The sequence below is a fragment of the Phialemonium atrogriseum genome (assembly GCF_030411735.1).
Source record: "Phialemonium atrogriseum strain 8032-3 unplaced genomic scaffold QBC33scaffold_1, whole genome shotgun sequence".
Lineage (NCBI taxonomy): Eukaryota > Fungi > Ascomycota > Sordariomycetes > Cephalothecales > Cephalothecaceae > Phialemonium > Phialemonium atrogriseum.
In genome coordinates, this window is record NW_026848138.1 from 1,340,664 (window position 1) to 1,356,698 (window position 16,035).

General features: G+C 56.7%; 2 protein-coding genes across 2 annotated transcripts; both read left to right on the plus strand.

Moving 5' to 3' along the window:
* Positions 1 to 2,620: 2,620 nt before the first annotated feature.
* QBC33DRAFT_443046 (putative glutamate synthase) lies at positions 2,621 to 9,594 on the plus strand (the record flags this gene model as incomplete). The annotated part of the gene is made up of 7 exons (XM_060424210.1): positions 2,621 to 2,745; positions 2,805 to 2,858; positions 2,936 to 2,976; positions 3,032 to 3,703; positions 3,764 to 6,451; positions 6,741 to 9,372; positions 9,471 to 9,594. The coding sequence occupies 7 exons, from the start codon at positions 2,621 to 2,623 to the stop codon at positions 9,592 to 9,594; spliced, it is 6,336 nt and encodes a 2,111-aa protein (XP_060288772.1).
* A 620-nt stretch (positions 9,595 to 10,214) lies between these two features.
* QBC33DRAFT_521675 (ARM repeat-containing protein) lies at positions 10,215 to 14,078 on the plus strand. Its single transcript, XM_060426481.1, has 3 exons — positions 10,215 to 10,793; positions 10,879 to 12,671; positions 12,731 to 14,078. Exons 1-3 carry the CDS (start codon positions 10,496 to 10,498, stop codon positions 13,769 to 13,771), a joined length of 3,132 nt encoding a protein of 1,043 aa, XP_060288773.1. The 5' UTR covers positions 10,215 to 10,495; the 3' UTR covers positions 13,772 to 14,078.
* Positions 14,079 to 16,035: the final 1,957 nt, after the last annotated feature.

Genomic DNA, 16,035 nt, shown 5'->3' on the forward strand with positions numbered 1-16,035 from the left:
ACGGGAGCCCAGTCAGCTCTGACGCCGCTTAACTGCTGTCAACAGGGATTATCGAAATCATTCCGGATGGTTCGCATGCAGAGTGTGCTTGTGGATCTCGAACCCCCCTGCATCATCCCTGCAGCTCTGCAGCCAGGTGTGGGGGAGATCTAGGCCAGTTTCTCTTACACAAGTGCTTCGACAACTCGAATTTTCACCACCACACAGCTCGCGTTCAGTAGAGAGATAGAGAGTAGCTTGGACGGACCGAACAGACTCTGGATAATTAGTCCATTTGCCCCGTCTGGAACTTCCTCCGAATCTTCCCGTTCCTTGCAGGTGAGTTGGCAGTGCAGGGCAGGGCAACCCCCGACACAGGAGCAACACTGCATTCCGCCAGAAGATTCTCGCAGGTGATTGGTACTGAGGCGGTGAGATTTGTTTGTTCACGAACTTGTTAAGCCTCCGATTGGCCATGGGGTGATTGGCCGTGTGTCAGATCTTCGAAGTAAGAAACGACAGCTCATCCGGGAACTGTGGATTCTGAATGACAAACCGTGTTCATAGGGGATCCCGTCTGCATTTCAAAGTTGAGGGCAGCTTGGCTACCCAGGTGCTGGCTCTAATGCGCACCTACGTCCCGGTAGGCGCGTTTCGTTTCCAACCACCTTTCACGGCCGGATCTTTATCCAGGCATCCCCATTGCATGGGTTTGTGGTCTCGGAAGCAAGGGTCGATGATCGGCCAGTCACAGGCTCGCTTGTCAATACGGCTGAGAGGCCTGACCGATCGGACGGTAAGACCCTGCTGGTCCAACGCAGGGCTATGGTTTGCCCGTGCTGCCCTTTGCTTCAGGATATCCAATTGTATTATACCTATCCGTATTGCATGTACAGATGTACAGCACTGCGTATGTTATTTAATTCCTCGTGGATCAGTCTCGCATTTTCGCCTTTCACTTTTGGTGGTTCGTTCGCACGTGGATATTGCCGGCCGAGGGACAGCCCACATTCGGTACATCTGGGGGGACTAGGTGGGATGACCGCGGGTATTCGTGCAAATCGTCATATGTTAGTTGCCCGTCCCATGAACCCATGTATTTCATTCCGAGTCGTACTTCACTCCTCCCCCCCGGTCGTCCCAAGCAGCCTTTCGAGCTTCACTCCCCACCTTGGCGATTTTCTACCTGCGAAGCTAGGTTTGCGTTAAGCACTAGCTGCCACATTTGCTCTCGCACCAAGTAGACTCTCGCCGTTTCCCTAGGCCTTTTTCCATCCCCCCTTCTCTCTTATCTACGTACCCCACTAGGTACCTATCCTCTGTGTGCCTGTCTCAACCACTCCCCTCTGCACGCACTGCTCGCTCTCTCTCCCCGAGTTGGCCACCACCATCTGTTTTATAAAAGCAAGCTTGCCACCCCTCCTTCGTTCTTCTTCCTCTCTTTTCTCTTCTTTCACCAATTCTGCCCTAGACCAGTCGAATTAGAGCTACTACCTGGCCTCCAGATACTTCCTGAAGCACAGAGTAGCAGCTACCAGCTGCCTTGTTAAGGCCAACACATAAGTCCGAAAGTAAGTTGCTATGATCCCAGTGAAATGTCAATTCACTGTGCCCAACGCCTGGCGTCCGTTATATTTTCTTCCTGGGGATGAATATGTCTCCCAATGGCTCGCTGCTTCTCGTCTGGCCTTCCGTTGCTCTTCCAAGTCCAAGTGGAGCTGCTTTTGGGGTTGCTGTGAATTCATAGCCGCAGCAGTGGAGGCACTCGAAAGCACGGGGAACCCGGACAACAAGGCGACCGAAGCTTGACGATCCGGAAACAAACGACAATAAAACGGACGCCAAATCCAAATCCAAGTGGGACATCTCTGGGCGTTAGTGGGAACCCCAAGAAAGTTGCTGGCGACCCCACCCAAGAAGCGCTTCCTTCCCGACCACCCTCGACTCGAAATCCCACTCCTCCAATTTGGTGATGCAGGCCAGCTCGCCTGCGACCCCAAAGATATTATCTCCCGTCGTCCTGATAGGGTGACAGACCACAGCCGCATGGGGACGATAAGGGCAACCCCAAATTGACCTGTCGTCATATTGCATCCCGCGCAGGAAATGCAGGAAGCGGCCCAGTGACAAGGAGCTATACAGTTTGGGTCCCGTTCAGACTCCGGGCGACACCAAAATGTTATCTTCCCGAAATAAGGCCATCATGCATCTGGACGCTCTACTGCGCTACATGTGCGTGTAAAAAGGAATATGCGCACAACAACATTGTCAGCAACGTTACCAGGATCCGGAGTGACACACATTCTCGCCGCGGACTTGTCCCTTTCCACAAGCACTGGATTCCTCCTACTCCTTGGCCCTGTACATCAATCAGGCTTGCCACCCATGGTGGACCCCACCAAGCCTCCCCGGTGTTATCCTGGATATTGTCCAAGGAAATGTAGATCTAAAGCCACCAGCCATTGGGAGATCTTGCTGTCTTTATTGTTTTCTCTTCCTTTCTTTCCATTCGGCAGTCTTACTCTTCCGACCTCAACTAACTTTCCATCTCCTCGCTATTAGATACTACTACTAGGACACCTTGTCAAGGCTTCAATCACGACATTTCTCGGCTCGATAAAGGCAAAAAGGCTTGCCTAGCATGGGCCTGAACGACGAGTTTGACGATCGACAGACACACTCTTTAGCCGAGTCCGAGGAATATCATCCCTATGAATATCAAACGGAAAACAACACCTCATGGGCTGGCGCCCTGCCGGTGAAGCAGTGCGTATTGAGACTCTCTCTTCCCACTCGGGCGCGAGCTTGTGCTAACACCTTTGCAGAGGGTTGTATGACCCTAGCCTTGAGAAGGATGCTTGCGGTGTAGGCTTTACTTGGTAAGACATGATAATAATACTTCTTCCCGCCCCTTTCCTCTTCATTACTTGTAATAGCAGCTCTGACAGTCGCGCAGCCACATCAAGGGCAAGCCAAGCCATAAAATCGTCAGCGATGGTACGTTTTGCCTTCCTCTAACCCCTCGCGACTCACAGAGGGCTGACATGCGTAGCACGGAACCTTTTGTGCAACATGGCGCATCGTGGTGCCGTCGGTTCAGATGCTCGAGATGGCGACGGTGCAGGTGTCATGACCTCTATCCCGCACAAGTTCTTCATCAAGAACTTTGAACGCGAGGTTGACATTAAGCTCCCTCCTCTGGGTCAATATGCGGTTGGGAACCTGTTCTTTAAGCCCGATCAGGAGACGGTGCAGGAGTCAAAGCGGCAGTTGGAAGACATTGCCGAGTCCTTGGGTCTCAGGGTTCTGGGATGGCGAGAGCCTCCCGTTGACTCTAGTCTACTTGGCCCTGCAGCTGCCTCGCGGGAGCCCATCATCCTGCAGCCTTTTGTTGTTCTGCAATCCGCCTATGGGTCTGGCAATGCGCCCGAGGTCACCGATCCTGAGAAGTTCGATGAGAGACATTTTGAGAGGCAACTCTACGTGCTCCGGAAACGCAGCACCCACACCATTGGTCTGCATAACTGGTTCTATCTCTGTTCTCTTTCGAACAAGAATATTGTCTACAAGGGACAGCTAGCACCCATCCAGGTGTACCAGTACTATCACGATCTGGTAAACGCAGACTATGAAGCTCACTTTGCTCTCGTGCACTCTCGCTTCTCCACGAACACTTTTCCCTCGTGGGATCGTGCACAGCCCCTGCGCTGGGCTGCCCACAACGGTAGGTGATCTGGGCGAATGCAGATAACTTCATGGGCCCGAAAGCTGATCTAGATTTCAGGTGAGATCAACACCCTCCGGGGCAACAAGAACTGGATGCGTGCGCGCGAGAGTGTCATGCAATCCGACGTGTTTGCCGACGACCTCGAGATGCTCTACCCCATCGTCGAGGACGGAGGCTCCGACTCGGCTGCCTTTGACAACGTCCTCGAACTCTTGATGATCAACGGCGTCCTCTCGCTGCCCGAGGCGGTCATGCTCATGGTCCCCGAGGCATGGCAGGGGAATGCCCTGATGGATCCCAAGAAGGCTGCTTTCTACGAGTGGGCTGCATGCCAGATGGAACCCTGGGACGGCCCGGCATTGTTTACCTTTGCCGACGGCCGATTCTGCGGCGCCAACCTCGACCGCAATGGTTTGAGGCCTTGTCGGTACTACGTAATGGATGACCACCGCATCATTTGCGCCTCCGAGGTTGGCACCATCCACGTCGAGCCCGAGCGGGTGATCCACAAGGGCCGCTTGCAGCCGGGTCGCATGCTGCTCGTCGACACCCACGCTGGTCGCATTATCGACGACTCTGAGCTGAAGGCCACCGTGGCTAACCGGTGCGACTTTCGCGCCTGGCTCGACGATGAGTTGATTTCGCTACCGAAAATCGTGGACACTCTGAGCCAGGAGGGCGCGGCTGAGCTTGCTGCCAAGCCGGATGCGACGAAGCTTCAGGAGGACCCTCTTCTCCTCGCGTTTGGCTACACGTTTGAACAAGTGAGCTTGCTTCTGGCGCCCATGGCCTCGGATGAAAAGGAAGCCCTGGGGTCCATGGGCAACGACGCTCCTCTGGCCTGTCTCGCTCAGGCGCCGCGGCTGCTGTACGAGTACTTCAGGCAGCTCTTCGCTCAGGTCACCAACCCTCCTATCGACCCTATTCGGGAGTCCATCGTCATGTCACTAGAATGCTACGTTGGGCCCCAGGGCAATCTTCTCGAGATGGATCCGTCGCAGTGTGGACGCCTTCTCCTGCCAAGCCCGATCCTGTCGATTCGTGAGTTCAATGCGCTCAGGAACATGGCAAGCCTTTACCCCAAGTGGACCGTGAAGATCATCGATATCACGTTCCCAAAGAAGGAAGGCATCGAGGGCTATGTCAAGCACCTCGACTATATCTGCAGAGAAACCACATCGGCGATTGAGGCCCGGGACCGCATCATCGTCCTCTCGGACCGAAACACCTCGGCCGACCGAGTTGCGGTGTCCGTCCTCCTTGCCTCCGCCATGGTCCACCACCATCTCGTGAGCAACAAATGGCGTGCCATGGCTGCCATCGTTCTCGAGACTGCCGAAGCCCGTGAGGTCCACCACATGTGTGTCCTGCTCGGTTACGGCGCGGATGCCATCAACCCATACCTGGCAATGGAGTGCATTATGAAGCTCAACCGCGAGAAGCTGATCAAGAGGAAGATGACGGATGATGAACTGATCCATAACTATAAGCATTCCTGCGACGGCGGGATCCTCAAGGTCATGAGCAAGATGGGCATCTCCACCCTTGCCAGCTACAAGGGCGCCCAGATCTTCGAAGCTCTTGGTATTGACGACACCGTCGTCGACCGTTGCTTCAAGGGCACCGCCTCGCGTATCAAGGGCTTGACGTTCGACCTCATCGCTGAGGATGCCTTCCGCTTCCACGAACGGGGCTTCCCTTCCCGATACACCGTGGGCGTTGTTGGTCTTCCCGAATCCGGAGAGTACCACTGGCGTGACGGCGGAGAGGCCCACGTCAACGACCCCGCCTCCATCGCGAACATCCAGGACGCCGTCCGCACCAAGAACGACAAGTCTTACGAAGCGTACTCGCTCTCCGAGTATGAACAGATCAAGGCGTGCACGCTGCGCGGCCTGCTGGACTTCAAGTTTGACGAGTGCACGCCTGTGCCGATTGATCAGGTCGAGCCCTGGACCGACATCGTGCGCCGCTTCTGCACGGGCGCCATGTCGTATGGCTCGATTTCTATGGAGTCTCACTCGACTTTAGCGGTGGCCATGAACCGACTCGGGGGCAAGTCCAACACGGGCGAAGGTGGTGAGGACCTCGAGCGATCCCAGCGAATGGCAAACGGCGATACCATGCGGTCTGCGATCAAGCAGGTGGCCTCTGGGCGATTCGGTGTCACCTCGGCCTACCTGGCGGACTCGGACGAGCTTCAGATTAAGATGGCCCAGGGCGCCAAGCCCGGCGAGGGTGGTGAGCTGCCTGGCCACAAGGTCTCCAAGTCCATCGCCCGCACGCGTCACTCGACCCCTGGCGTCGGCCTCATCTCCCCGCCACCCCATCACGACATCTACTCGATTGAGGATCTGAAGCAGCTGATCTACGATCTGAAGTGCTCGAGCCCCAGATCGCGCGTTTCGGTGAAGCTCGTTTCTGAGACGGGTGTTGGTATTGTCGCCTCTGGTGTTGCCAAGGCCAAGGCTGACCACATCTTGATCTCGGGCCACGACGGCGGCACCGGTGCCTCTCGATGGACCGGTATCAAGTATGCTGGTCTTCCCTGGGAGCTCGGCCTGGCCGAGACCCACCAGACCCTTGTCTTGAACGATCTCCGAGGCCGTGTTGTCGTCCAGACCGACGGCCAGCTCCGGACCGGTCGAGATGTCGCCATCGCCTGCCTGCTCGGCGCCGAAGAATGGGGGTTTGCCACTGCCCCCCTCATCGCCATGGGCTGTATCATGATGAGAAAGTGCCACCGTGCGTTTTTCTTTTCTCACTGTTCTTTCTTACTGTGGTTCTTTCCCCTTCTTTTTGTCGTCGTTTCTCCTTTTACTGTCGTCGTTTCCCCTTCTTACAGTTGTTCCTTCCCCTCCTTGCAGTTGTTCCTTCCCCTCCTTGCAGTCGTTCCTTCCCCTCCCCTCACTCATTCTTTCCCCTCCCTTCACTCATTCTTTCCCCTCCTATTGTTGCCGCCTTCTCCTCTAGCCTACCTCTAGGTGGTATGACCGACTTCCCTAAAAACCAGACTAAGATGGAAGTTATCTAGTAAACACTTGCCCAGTTGGCATCGCCACGCAGGATCCCGAGCTCCGCCAGAAGTTTTCAGGTACCCCTGAACACGTGATCAACTTCTTTTACTATGTCGCCAATGAGCTCCGGGCCATCATGGCCAAGCTCGGCTTCCGTACCATCAACGAGATGGTCGGCCATGTGGAAGTCCTCAAACTTCGGGAGGACTTGAAGACGAAGAAGACGGCGAACATTGACCTGTCCCTCATCCTCACGCCGGCACACAAGCTTCGGCCGGGCGTCGCAACCTTCAATGTTCGCAAGCAAGATCACCGGCTCTACGTCCGGCTCGACAATAAGCTCATATCCGAGGCGGAATTGACGCTGGATAAGGGCCTGCCGTCCCGCATTGAATGCGATGTTGTCAACACCGATCGTGCCATGGGAACGTCCCTGTCCTATCAGATCTCCAAGCGGTATGGCGAGGCGGGGCTGCCTATGGACACGGTTCATGTCAACATCAAAGGGTCGGCCGGCCAGTCCTTCGGTGCCTTCCTCGCTCCTGGTGTGACTCTAGAATTGGAGGGTGATTCCAACGATTATGTCGGCAAGGGCTTGTCTGGCGGACGTCTGATCATCTACCCACCTCGGTCCGCTGTGTTCCAGGCTGAGGAGAACATCCTCGTCGGAAACGTATGCCTGTACGGTGCCACATCTGGCACCTGCTTCTTCCGAGGCGTCGCTGCGGAGCGATTTGCCGTTCGCAATTCCGGTGCCACCGCTGTCGTTGAGGGTGTCGGCGACCACGGCTGCGAGTATATGACGGGCGGTCGCATTGTTATCCTCGGCAGCACTGGCCGGAATTTCGCCGCCGGCATGTCGGGCGGCATTGCCTACGTCCTCGACATCCACCAGGACTTCATGTCCAAGTTGAACACGGAGATGGTGGAGGCCTCCGGTCTCGAGGATCCTGAGGAGGTCGCCTTTGTTCGCAGCCTCATCGAGGACCATCATCACTACACCGGCTCCGAGCTTGCTGCGCGCATCTTGGTCGACTTCAACCGGGCCCTACCGCGCTTCATCAAGGTCCTCCCCGTCGACTACAAACGCGTCCTTGAAGAGGAGGCCGCCAAGGCCGCCGAGGCCAGGCGCGTGGAGCACGCGCTGCCCATCTTGTCGGGCGGCAGGGTCAGAAAGGATATGGAGGACAAGGCAGCCAAACTCCAGGACATCGAGGAGACGGTAGGGGACAACGCGGCAGACAAGAAGAAGGCTCTAGTCCTGGACAAGACCAAAGGCTTCATGAAGTACCAACGCCGATCCGAGAAATACCGCAAGGCCAAGACTCGGACAAAAGACTGGGCCGAGCTGAGTCAGAGGCTGGATGAGGATGAACTCAAGTACCAGTCGGCCCGGTGCATGGACTGCGGCGTGCCTTTCTGCCAGTCGGACAGCGGATGTCCCATCTCCAACATCATCCCCAAGTGGAACGAGCTCGTCTTCCAGAACCAATGGCGTGATGCTCTGAACCGTCTGCTCATGACCAACAACTTCCCCGAGTTCACTGGCCGCGTGTGCCCCGCCCCCTGTGAGGGCGCCTGCGTGCTGGGTATCAACGAAGATCCCGTTGGTATCAAGTCGATTGAGTGCGCCATCATCGACCGCGGGTTTGAGATGGGATGGATGGTGCCTCAGCCTCCCAAGGTCCGCACTGGCAAGAAAATCGCCATCATTGGTTCCGGCCCAGCGGGCCTTGCCTGCGCCGACCAGCTCAACCGTGCCGGCCATTCCGTCACCGTCTACGAGCGCGCCGACCGGCCTGGCGGCCTGCTGATGTACGGCATTCCCAACATGAAGTTGGACAAGCGCATCGTCAAGCGACGCACCGACTTCATGGCTGCCGAGGGGATCAAATTCAAGACGGGAGTTGCTGTGGGTGAGGACGTGCAGCTCGTGGATCTCAAGGCCCAGAACGACGCCGTCGTCATCTGTACCGGTGCCACCGTTGCTCGTGACTTGCCAATCAAGGGCCGCGACCTCGACGGTATCCACTTCGCCATGGAGTTCCTGCACAAGAACACGAAGTCGCTCCTGGACTCGGAGCTTGCTAACAACGCCTACATCTCCGCCAAGGATAAGCATGTCGTGGTGATTGGCGGCGGTGATACTGGCAATGACTGCATCGGCACGTCGGTCCGACATGGCGCCAAGTCGGTCGTCAACTTCGAGCTCCTCCCCCAGCCTCCGCCAGAGCGCGCCCGCGACAACCCATGGCCGCAGTGGCCACGTATCTATCGTGTGGACTACGGCCACACCGAAGTGCAACAGCACATGGGCAAGGATCCCCGCGAGTTCTGCATCATGTCGGAGGAGTTCGTCGATGACGGCACCGGCAAGGTCAAGGGCATCAGCACCGTCCGCGTGGAATGGGCCAAGTCCCCGACAGGTGGTTGGGATATGAAGAAGGTCGAGGACTCGCAGCAGTTCTTCCCCGCCGACCTGGTCCTCCTGTCCATGGGCTTCCTCGGCCCCGAGGCGCGTATCCTGGGCGACGAGATTGAGAAGGACGCGCGGAAGAACGTCAAGACTCCTCCCGGGAAGTACAGCACCAACATCGAGGGTATCTTCGCTGCGGGAGACTGCCGCCGGGGGCAGTCCCTTATTGTCTGGTACGTGCCTGATCTATGGCTTCAACCTCCGAACCCCCACCCCTGGGGTTTAAATGACAACTTCGAGTGAATATTGTACGCTGACTCTCTCTGATTAGGGGTATTAATGAGGGCCGCCAAGCAGCTCGCGAGGTCGATCTTTTCCTTGAGCACTACACAAGCTTGCCCGTGAGTGGTGGTATTGTCAATTACGCGGCGCAGGAAATCTTCGCTGTAGCTTGATTAGGTCTGCGATGCGGCTGGGGCATGTATGGATGGGCTTGTACACCTTTGTCATGGGAGCAAAATCGTCGTCGTCGTCGTCGTCGTCGTCGTCGTCGTTAGATTAAGCATAGTAGCGCAGGTCGGCTGAAGTGTGGGTTGGACAGTCCATTTTCCCCATTTTCCCTCCGTTTTATGGATTGATACCAGGAGCAGGAAGCATGGCCTCGGGAAATTTTCAATTGACGAAAGCACGATGAAAATGCACGGTTTGTTGGTTTGGCATGTTCTCTTGGTTTTCTTTTGGTGGTCGTTCTCCTTTGTTCAGCAGTTCATGCTGAATGCATGTTTGTCTGCCACCTATATTACTAGTTGTGTATACAGCCTGCTACAAGTAGAAAACACCGGTAAAATTGATATCAGCTTGTCTTAGTGATCCTCTGTTTACCAGGCCTTTCCACAATTCTGGAGAGAGAGAATCTCATCACAGTGTATATATATATTGTAGACACAGTCCAGACACAGTATGGGCAAGACTTGTCCGGTCCAGCTCCGATCCTTCGGTCCACCTAGGTGAGCCAGCAATGGTGCAGAAACAAATGCGGGTCGGCGCCGTCATTTATTTTTGGGCAACCCTACGCATTTGTCAACAGCATCTGCAACGGCACGAGGCTCTTTGGGGGGTCAAGCACCAAATACCGAGGGTTTAAAGAGGCCGTTGCTGGAATACATGAGTATCTTGCCATTTCGACAGCTTGAGACTGATATCGCGTAGTGACACCACCTGCCGCGCACCTCATTGCCCCAAGTAGCACCAAGCAGCACCAATCGCCTCCTACACTGACCTGCTTCTATTCGACTCCCAGACTCGCACTCCCAGCTCCCTGGCGACACCCTTTCCCGTTTCTCCCCCGAGGCAGCAATGTCGCTCCCCCAAAGCACCGCCATCTTTGCGCAAATCAGAAATGCAAGAAGCCACTCGGAGCAGGCCGCCGCCCTGCGGTCACTCAAGAACGACATCACGGGCCACCTGCAGCGGAAGGAGAAATGGGTGGAATCCGGCGTCCTCGAGCCCATAGTCAAGATCCTGCAGACCTCGAGGGCCCCCGCAAGCCAGAACGGGAGGGACTTCCGCGGGGCCGTCGCACATGCGAGGAAGCTGTCGGACGAGGAGCAGGTTCGATTGCAGGCTCTCCAGCTGTTTGCCATCTTCGCCAACGGTAAGAGCCGGCCGGGCATATGGCTCCTTATCCCATCTTCTCCACCACCTTTTCCCCCAGGCATCTCGCTGATGGGCTCGCACAGGCGGACCCTCGTTTCTATACCCGATCCAAGCGGCCGATGCGATACCTGCCATTCTGTCCAACATATCCCCCTTGGACAACCCTCCACAGATCGTCGTTACCGCACTACGAGCCTTGAGCAATATCACCGAGGCGGTCGGCCTGGCCGCGCCATCCTCGCTCGACACCACATCCTTGGCAGAATTGGTCTTCAATCCTCTTGCCCTCGACGCATTCCATTCAATACTAGGGTCAGAGTCTGTGACGACAGTAGGGCAAGAGCAGAAACGGCTGGTTGCAGGTCTGATCGGATGGTTGTGCCGGGCGGATAAGCACCAGAATGCATTGGCCAACTACGGCATCCTAGATGCTCTGGCCACCATGCTGGCGAGCTTTGTCGTCGCGCGTGGCGAGGTCGTTCCTGGGGCCGAGCAGTTGGGTCGCAGCGACGGCATGACCGAGATGATACCGGATCCTGCCCCGCCAGGCTCAAACCTCGCCGCCGTCCTGGAGGCCATCTCCGCCATCATCTCCGAGTCGCGATTCCGAACCTGCATGCTAATCTACTCTCCCGCCATCATGGCCGTCCTTCCCAATGCCATGTTCTCCCCCGTCAGGGGGTCGCGGACGGTCTGGCACGTTATGGACATGGCCGGGCTCACCAGCCTGCGAAAGAAGATGCCGGAGGCGATCGACTATCTCCTCCCCGTCGTGCCCATCTACCAAATAAGGAGCGCGCCGTCCCAGATGGCACAATTTCCCCCGTTGGGCTTTTCCGCATCCTCGGAGAACCTAGCTTCGAACGGGCGAGCCAGCGCGAAGGGGCTTTCGGGGTGGGATGCCGCCCGCTTCGGCGCCTCCGGCGCCCCTGCCTCCAACGGAGACGCGGACCTAGACGAGGCAGAGAGCCCGCTCATCCCGTGGCTAATCCACCTGGTCAGGTCAACGGGCGGTCTTGAGCGAGTCATGGCCGCGTCGGTTCTGGCGTCTTTATTCAAGGCCGGATTTGCGAGCCCGGACAGAGAGGCTGCCATTGGGAACCTGGTTGTCCCTGTCCTCTGCCGGCTCATCAAGGAGACCATGGCTACGTCGACATCTGACGACGCCTGCCTCGTCGACTCGCGTGACACCCTCAGCTGGGCCATACTAGAGCGCACGCCAACCGTTCTAGCCCGCCTGATTGCGGGAAGCGAGCTTCTCCAGGTTTGCGCCTACGATTGCGGGGCCGTCAAGACCGTCTGCAAACTACTTGTCGAGTCGTACGAGCCCATGCCAGAGCAATCACCGCCGAGACCGTGGTCTCCAGATGCAGACGTGTCTGAAGGCGCAGGGAGGGGCGCGGCCTTCTCGGCATCCCGCATGGGCAAGCAGGGACATGTGCCCCTTTACTCTCACCGCGTCAACACGCGGGAGGCTGCCCTAAAGCTCATAGCCGCCATGATCCCCTTCAAGGAGGAGATCCGCATGAGCTTTGTCGAGCAGGACGTCATGCCCTATGTCGCCGAGTCTCTGTCACCGTCCCCGGCGAAGCCCAGGCATAGCAAGGAGCGGGCGAAGCCAGAAAGGGGAGCCGGAGGCGGCGGAAGTCCCGCTGAGACTTCGCCCTGCGGCCTCAATCCCAACTCGGTTATCATCGCGGCATGTCATGTTATCAGACTACTAAGCCGGTCGATTTCCATACTACGCACTTCTCTAGAGGATCACGGAGTGGTCATGCCAATTTTCAAGCTTCTGCGGCACTCGGACAAGGATGTACAGGTGGCTGCCTGCGCAGTATCGTGCAACCTGGTCCTGGAGATGAGTCCCATGAGACAGGTAGGCCGCAGGCCGTGCATTCCATTCCCCGACCCGGATGTCAAGCTAACATCTTCAAGCCGCTCATTGAGCTAGGAATTGTCAAGATCCTTTGCGAGCACGCTCACTCACTAGATGCCGAGCTGCGACACAACGCGATGTGGGCACTGAAGCATCTGGTTCTGGAGGTCGACAACGATCTGAAAAAGCAATGCTTGGATGAGCTCGAGTCGGGGTGGCTCGTACAGCTGATATGCGACGACACGGAAGACGAGGCATTATTCGCACGACTCAGGCGCGAGCGACAGATCCGGGAAGAGGATGAGGATGACGACAACGATGACGACGAGGATGAGGACATGGACTTGGAAGGCTTGGAGGAGGAGAGCAGGCCGTGGCTCTGGCCCGCTCTCTACAGGACAAAGTCGACACGGTCGACGTCACAGAGGAGCCATTCGGCGCGGGTGCAGAGGGCGGAAAGAAAACTTACAGCGCTTCGCGAGGCGGAGCTGAACCCGGTTAGGAAGGCCCGTAACGACGATCTCGCGATCCAGGAACAGGGATTGAACTTCATCAGGAACCTGATCGGACCGCCGGCGTCTTCGGGGGCCGCGTTGGAGACGCTCCGCGAACTTGCCGAGATGGTCGACTACGTCTTCAACGAGCTCGGGCAGGACCGGCTCTTCGAGATTCTAGCGTCCAAACTCCGGGTCAAGGTGCTGCACGCGTTCGACAGGCGGCACGGGCGGGGCCGGGAGACCAGGGTGCTGTACCCGCAGCCCCGCGTTATCGAGGCAGTGGTGTGCATCCTGTCGCACATGGCGGCGAGCATCCCGCGGCACCGGCAGCTGGTGACGGCGCAGACGGAGCTGCTGAAGCTCCTGGGCGGATACTTTGGCAGCAAGGACATCAGCGTGCGGCGGGCGCTGTGCCACCTCCTGACCAACCTCGTGTGCAAGGACGACCCGGACGACGCGCAGGCGTGCGCGCAGCGGGCGCTGGAGCTCAAGAAGCTGGGGTTCCTGTCTAAGCTGGAGGTGCTGGAGCACGACGACGGGGAGCTCGACGTCCGTGAGAGGGCCAGATCTGCGGCGTGGTCGATGAAGCAGATGCACCAATAGGGGTCGAATGACACCCCCCCTTTCTCTCCCTTTCTTGGCCCACCGCGGAGATGGGGTGGTCTCCGGGCACCGGTTTGGCAGGCAGTACATAGATAGTACATAGTACGATAAGTGTGTGGTGGCGGTTTTAGTTGGACATGGCGCACTTTGGTGTGGATCACGAGGACGATCTGCCCTCGGCGCCAGCAGGGATAGGGACTCGGAGAAGAGGCGGGGGCGGAGAAGGGAATGACTAATTGATTGTTTAGTGTACCGTACTTTAAGCCGCATTAGCATTAGTAAAGAGAACAGACTTTGTAGATGAGGCTCCCGCAGACCAGCTGAATCCACAATGGAGAGAGTCGTGATTTCATTGCGAGGTCCAAAGCTATCAAAACAAATTGACTGGTGGGGCGCGGTTGGGGAATAATAATGACGTCTTGACCATCCCGCCGGGAAAGGGTGCGCAACCCCGTATGAGATGGAAGTCTACTACCTACCTAATGGCGGCTTAGAAATCGATGTACGCGGTATGTATGTATATACGTACTCTGGCCCTGCATCTGTATCTGCTCATCGAAATTGCTAGAAAAGCCCCTTTTGAGGCCGCATGCAGATAGGTAGATACTATCCATATCTGCAACAGCCATGTGGTTTTTGGCACTAGTGCGCCTCATGAGCTCTTCATTGCTTTCCCGAGGGAGAGCACGGACAGCGAAACAAGGCTAACTCCGCGGCGTAGGCGTCATGAGAGCGACAATCTCGCGCCCGCTCGGATGCTGCGGAGCAAACAATCAACCCATAGGATACGGTAGCAGTGTTGTGTGTTGATGAGGTCTTCGCCGAGTGGCGTGACACAAGCGCTGCCAACATCCCGAATACCGGCATCCAAAGAACGAACCGGAAATGCCCTTTCAGCTGCTCTGACTACCAACCAAGTCATCTCATGCCATTTTGATAATCCAATCAACCCATCTACACTACTGCGGTGCAGAATAGGGCGAGTTATGATCTCCATTCGCCGGTCCTTGCCGTCCAGATCCACCGCAACCCCCCCAAGACTCGGAAGCTTTTGGCCGGTCCATGGCGATCCTGTTCCCATAGTCGGTAGGTACCCTGGCGTTCGTACGGGCGCTCTGTTTTTATAGAATTGCTGCTCTCGTATGTTCGCATGTCTATTCCTCTGACTCTTACTCCAATAGCAGTGCCATTGAACCGCCATTGCGGCATTGACGATGATTTGAAGACGCAACGGCATCGTCGGCTGTGGAGGTGAGTCACCTGCTCGGCACTCCAGTCCGTGCAGGCATCTGCCGGCACTTTCCGTACTCCACCAGGAGTGCAGGGGGGTGTGGCAACCTTAATGTTCACGAGCGGCCCCACGAAGATCTGTTAGCGAGTTACAAGGACAGGGAAGGCACCTTGTGGGCAAAGTGGGCCGCACCACTCATCGATCTCAAAGTTTCGCACTACCAGTCTGGCATCGCACCTCGACTATGGACCGGGGTATACGTAGCGGTGATGTCTCGTCGATATCACCTCATCCGATGAGGCCGGCGATGGGCCAAGAGCCAGACCATTGGCATTGGCAGGGATTTTTTACCACTCGTCATGCCGATTGCTTGGACGTGGGTCGCCTAGACACGTATGGTTTGTTGTTGTAAGTATCTGCCTCTCATGGTATCATTCCTGAGGGAGAGGCGGTGCTGCTTTGCTGATAAAGTCAACTGAAGATTTTAGACCCCGGGAAGCTTTGCGTGGCCATATGAGTGTAGTAGAACTTGACCTGCCCCTGCAGAGACGAAGATACCTCGATTTGCGACTGGGGAGTGCCTTGTCTCCAGGTGTCTAGGCCGTGTCTCCCATTGCTGTGCTTTGACCGCTGGTGGGGTGTAATTGGGGGGTGTAATGGAGTTGTGACATCTCTGTTGTTGATCTCGTAGCTCGCCCGTCCCGATATTTCTTGGCGCCAAACAAAGGATGGGTCATCTCAGCGGGCCTTATGTCACAAGCACATCGATGAGCGGATGGATGGTCGATCTCTTAGTGGCTCACCAAATTCCCCCAGGAGTTCCCTGATCGCTTCGGTAGGCTCGGCTTTCGAGTAGCTTCCCGTACGTGATCATGACTACTCGGCCAAGCTTGCCCGGGCATTTGCTCGCGCGCCTATAAGAGGTCAAGCCCTCCCAGAACGCCCTTGGAGCGGACCTTAAATCCATCATCCGCTCAGCGAATTTCCCAGAGCTAACTCAGTACTCGCCTGCTTCCCCATACTTGAACACATT